Source organism: Chaetura pelagica, unplaced genomic scaffold, assembly GCF_000747805.2.
Source record: "Chaetura pelagica isolate M959 unplaced genomic scaffold, ChaPel_1.0 scaffold302, whole genome shotgun sequence".
NCBI classification, from domain to species: Eukaryota; Metazoa; Chordata; class Aves; order Apodiformes; family Apodidae; genus Chaetura; species Chaetura pelagica.
Window position 1 is genome coordinate 1,069,630 of NW_009952561.1, and position 4,923 is coordinate 1,074,552.

General features: G+C 52.6%; 1 protein-coding gene across 1 annotated transcript in view; it reads left to right on the forward strand.

Annotated features, from left to right (window-relative positions):
• ERLIN2 (ER lipid raft associated 2) overlaps positions 1-4,923 on the forward strand; it is a 16,057-nt gene that overhangs the window by 9,346 nt on the left and 1,788 nt on the right. Inside the window, exons 3-9 of the mRNA XM_009993249.1 lie at positions 111-256; positions 534-595; positions 1,030-1,155; positions 1,583-1,656; positions 1,996-2,054; positions 2,541-2,632; positions 2,930-3,019. Of these exons, the coding sequence (XP_009991551.1) occupies positions 111-256; positions 534-595; positions 1,030-1,155; positions 1,583-1,656; positions 1,996-2,054; positions 2,541-2,632; positions 2,930-3,019 (649 nt within the window). The remainder of the gene's footprint in view (positions 1-110; positions 257-533; positions 596-1,029; positions 1,156-1,582; positions 1,657-1,995; positions 2,055-2,540; positions 2,633-2,929; positions 3,020-4,923) is intronic.

Genomic DNA, 4,923 nt, shown 5'->3' on the forward strand with positions numbered 1-4,923 from the left:
AGCGGGTCCTGCCGCGGGGCGGGGGTCGTGCTGGGCTCCGGTCCCGGGCGGGAGGCGGTTCTGGGCTCCGTCCCGGGGACTGGGCCCGGTGGGTTCGGCTCGTGCCCCAGGGCTCGGGCAGGGACCGGAGGTTGTTTCCCGCGGCTCAGGCGGGATTTGTGCCGGGAAAATCCTTTCCCTTCAGCCTCTTTTCTTACATCTCCCCGCAGACCACCCTGCAGACGGACGAGGTGAAAAATGTTCCCTGTGGGACCAGGTGAGATGTTCAGCGTTTACCCCCCATGTCCTTTATTTTAGCTAGAAACCTTTCGAGCCTGTCCCCTCCCTCTGTCTCGCTAGAAAACCTGTCATTTTGCCCCCACGGCCCAGATTTCCCACTGCTGCCCCAGCTGAGATCCCTGGAAGGCCCAGTTTGGGGTTTCCCGGGGGGGCTGGGGTCCTGTGGTGCTGCTGGGCCTCAGCCCCCCAGAGGGGAGTGTGAGTCCCCAGAGCTGCCCTGCTGCTTTATTAATTTGTGTCCCCTTCTCTGGCAGTGGAGGAGTGATGATTTATTTTGACAGAATCGAGGTGGTGAATTTCCTGATCCAGAGTGCAGGTGGGTGACCCTGGGGGGTGCAGAGGTGGTGCCTGGGGGTGCTTTCCTGGCAGCTCCCCCTGCCCCCTGGGAGTTCTGCTCTAAGGGAAAAGCTCCACTGGGGTCAGAAAAGGTGCAGAGCTGGGAGCAGGGAGGGGTGCAGGGGTTGGGGTGCCCTGAGGGCAAAGGGGAGTGACCTGGGCAGCCTTTATCCCAAGTGCTGGGATTTGAAACCCCAAGGAAATATCAGTTGGGTGCCCTGGAGTGTCAGCAATCAGTGAAACTGCCCTGGAGGAGGTGTTGGTTTGTGGGGTGGGCTCTGGGCTGGGGATGGGCTCCTCATTTCAGCCTGGCACCACAACTCTTGCTGCTGGGACTGAGCTGTGAGGGTTTCCCTGGGGTGCTCAGACATGCCCCCCATCCCTGCTCTGACGCCAGCTCCTCCTCCCTTGCAGTCTATGACATCGTGAAGAACTACACTGCTGACTATGACAAGGCTCTGATCTTCAACAAGATCCACCACGAGCTGAACCAGTTCTGCAGTGTCCACACGCTGCAGGAGGTCTACATTGAGCTGTTTGGTGAGCTGCCCCCCTGCTGCTGGCTGGGTGGGGCTGCTGGTGCTTTGTCTGGGCTCCTGGTGCCAAGGCTTTTTACCCTTAACCCAGTGTCTGTTCTGGTTGGAATCAGGGTTGTTAACTGGTTGCTGGTGTTTAATCCATGGAGGTTTTGGTGCTGAGCCCTTCAGTGTGTTGTGACAAGAGCAACCCAAAGCTGCCAGCAGCAGAGGGCTGGAGGGGAGAGAGCTGTAATTGTCCTGCTGGCACAGCTGCAGTTCCTCATCAGCCAGGGTGTAGCTGGACTGTGGTGCTTCTGCATCAGAGCTGCACGTGTTCCCACCTTCAGGAATGAGCAGTCTGAGCCACCCCAGCCCGTGCTGCAGTGCTGACAGCAAAGCTGCCTCCTGGGCTTTGCAGTTACTTTCTCTTTTGGTTTTCCCCCAACCAGATCAGATTGATGAAAACCTGAAACTGGCCCTGCAGCAAGACCTGACTACAATGGCCCCTGGCCTGATCATCCAGGTAATTGGGGTTGCAGTTGGAGGTGTTGGGGTGCAGATTGTGGGGAGGGAGAAGGAGGAAATGAGCAGAACCTTCCAGGCCATGGCTGTGCTTGATCTGAGGAATGAGAACAGTTTCCTTCCCATCTCCTCCCAGCTCTGATGTGCTGGGTGTGTCTGGGTGTCCCTGTGGGTGCTGGTTTGCCCAGGGGACAGTCTCCTGTGCTGTCAGAAGGGTCAGCCCCAGGTGTGCTCTGTGGGTGTGGAGCAGGTCAGAGCTCTGTGTGGCAGAGCCCAGCCCAGGCTTGGCTGCCCTGGCTGTGGCTGCTGGCCCCACGTTTGCCTCGGCCTCTCTTTCCAGGCAGTTCGAGTTACAAAGCCAAACATCCCTGAAACAATCCGGAGGAATTATGAGCTGATGTAAGTGCCTGGGCCTTGTCCCTTTGTGCTCCCCAAAGGAATCATTCATCCAGACTAATGTGTTTTCCCAGCAGGCAGTGATCAGGCTGCCCTGTGCCAGGCTGGAGCTGCTGCTGCCCGGCAGGAGGGGCTGGGGGGCTGCAGCAGAGCATTTTCTCTCTTACATAGTTTAAATAATTTCCTCATTAACAGTAGCCCCAAAACTGTACAGATGTGTCTGGTCTGTGGCCTGCCCCTTGCAGCAGGCAGCACAGCAGCCTGCAGGGAGGGTTTCACACTGACTGGACTGAAAAGTTCTCCTGCTGTGGAGAGGAGGCAAAGGGCTTTGGTTTAGAACAGAAGCTGTGTGTGTGTGCAGGTACCTGGCCCCACTGTTTGGCTGCTGCCTGCCCTGGAGAGGTGCTTCAAGGAGGGTGATCCAGCAGCTGATCCTGCAGCTGTGGTGGGCTGCACACCTTTTGTAACCTGCTTCTTCTGACTCCCTAGGGAGAGCGAGAAGACGAAGCTGCTGATTGCAGCCCAGAAGCAGAAGGTGGTGGAGAAGGAGGCAGAGACAGAAAGGAAGAAAGCCCTCATTGGTCTGTGCCCCTCTGCCTGCAGGCAGTACTGGGATGGGGGGCAGAAAAATGAGCCCAGACACCAGGGAGGGACCCAGCAGGCTCCCTGCTGCAGATCAGAAACTGGCAGAGAAACTCCAGAGGCTGTCAGGGGGGTTCCAGCTGTGCCCACAAACTGACGCCTTCCGAGGGCTGAGAGTTCCTGCTACAATTTGTTCCCTCTGGGAGGGGGTGGTGAGGACTTCCCACGGGTGAAGTTGCCTGTGGCTTTAGGAAGACAGCATGATGGTCACGTGCACGTGGTTTTGGTCGTTTCAGAGGCAGAAAAAATCGCACAAGTCGCTGAAATAACCTACGGACAGAAAGTGATGGAGAAGGAAACAGAGAAGCGAATTTCAGAGATTGAAGGTGAGTGGTGAAGTTTCCAGTGAGGAGTGTCCTGTGCTGAACCTCATCTAGAGATCAGAACTGCAAGGTCCTTGGCTGGACAGTGGGCACATTAGAGATGTTAAGGATGCAAACAGCACATAAGCTTTAAGGTGCTCAGTGTGAGGATAAAACTTTGTTATGTGCAAGATGGTTCCTTGTCCTGATGGGGAGATTCTTCCTGCCCCTTCCATCTCCCCCAGGAGCAGCTGCAGGACAGCAACCAAGACAGAACCAGGACAGGCCTAGAATAAGCTTTCAGTACCAGTTAAGATACTAAGTTTAAAAATGCTCAGCTGAAATGAGCTTCGAGAAGCTGAATTTTTGGTTACATGCTAAGGGAAGAAGTCTTAGGGTTTTTTCTGTTAACTTTTCCAAATTCAGACCTTTTAAAGCTTGTTAGTGTTGGATTTCATGAGTTGAAAGTGCAGAGTACACAGTTTGAGACAGATGTAAAAAGGGAAGCATCAACTGAAGTTCTCTTGAGTGATGCCTGTATGACACTGGGGAGCAGTGGAGGGGAAGGTGCTGACCTCCTCTGGCTGGTGACCAGTGCCAGGACAGGAGGAAATGGAATGAGGCTGTTCCAGGGGAAGTCCAGGCTGGACATTAGCAAAAGGTTCTTCACTGTGTGAAATACTTAGAAAACAAGACTTCATACTAGACATAGTCTGGCAGAGCAGGATCTGTTAAGTAGCTTCTGACTCTTAGAGGTTGAGAGAGGGGATTGGGACCTTCTTTTGTGGCATGTTTAGTATTTTGCTTTAACCAGTAAATTTGTCATTTCTGTTTATTTTTTTCCTTTTCTATTCTCCTTGAGTTTTGCAGCCAACTAGTTTTAGGAACTAAGACTGAGCAGAGGCAAGAATAGGAATGTTTCTTTGCAGACTGTACTTCTTCAAACTTCCTCAAGGTGATCTGTCTAGGAGGTTGTACAAATTCCAGGATATGAGGAGGGGTCTGCAGTTCCAACTCAGAGTGGCAAGGACTTATTTTCAGTGATTACATTCATTATAGGCCCTGTCAAGCTTTGCAGAAGGCCACTGAGGAGCCAATTAAGAGTTTTACAGATCAGCAGGTTCTCATTAGGAAGTTCTTAGCAGAAATACAATGGATTTTATTTCTTATAAATGTGTGTCACTGGGTGTCAGGCTTTCAGTTCAACTCTGCTGGCAGAGGATTCCTGTCTCCCTCAGTCCTTCTGATGCCTCTGACTGGGACTGCTCTTTTTTAGCCAAAAGAGGGGAAGTTTCAGGCCAAACCATCCAATTGTTTACATGATTTTTTTTAAGTGTAGCAGCTCACAGGACTCCTGCTAACACAGGTAAAGAAATGGTTTATCCAGCTGTGCAACTCCCAAGTCCAGACTGGCACATACTACAATGTGGCTCCCTGTCAGAGAAGGAATGTCACAAGATCCCATGGAACCAGCTGGATCAAACTGTTCTTAGTCTTTAATATGGTGGGCTGATATTATCACTGGATAGATTAAAAGTCAGCAGGGAAAAACAGGAGTGCAGTACAGAAAGGAGAGGTGTTTCCTTCCTTAAATGCCCTTGATAGCAGTCAGGGGATGTCAGTAGCCTGCAGGATCAGACCCTGTATGCAGTTGACACTGCAGAGAAGCAGCTCTCCAACATCTGTTGGAGGCACTGAGCCAGGAAAGGTTCAAATTGCCTGCCTCCTTGTGCCAGATTCCTACCCTCAGTATCCCAGGCAAAATCCCATCTGGGGAATTGCTTTCCCAGTCTCAGGCTTCATCTGCAGAGCAGGCTCCTGTGCTCTGCCTGGAGCTCTGCACAGACACTGTGGGTAAATTCCACTACTGCAGCAGGAGTTGCTGTGTGTTCAGCTCCAGAATTAGTGGCTGGGTGGGGGAGAAAAAG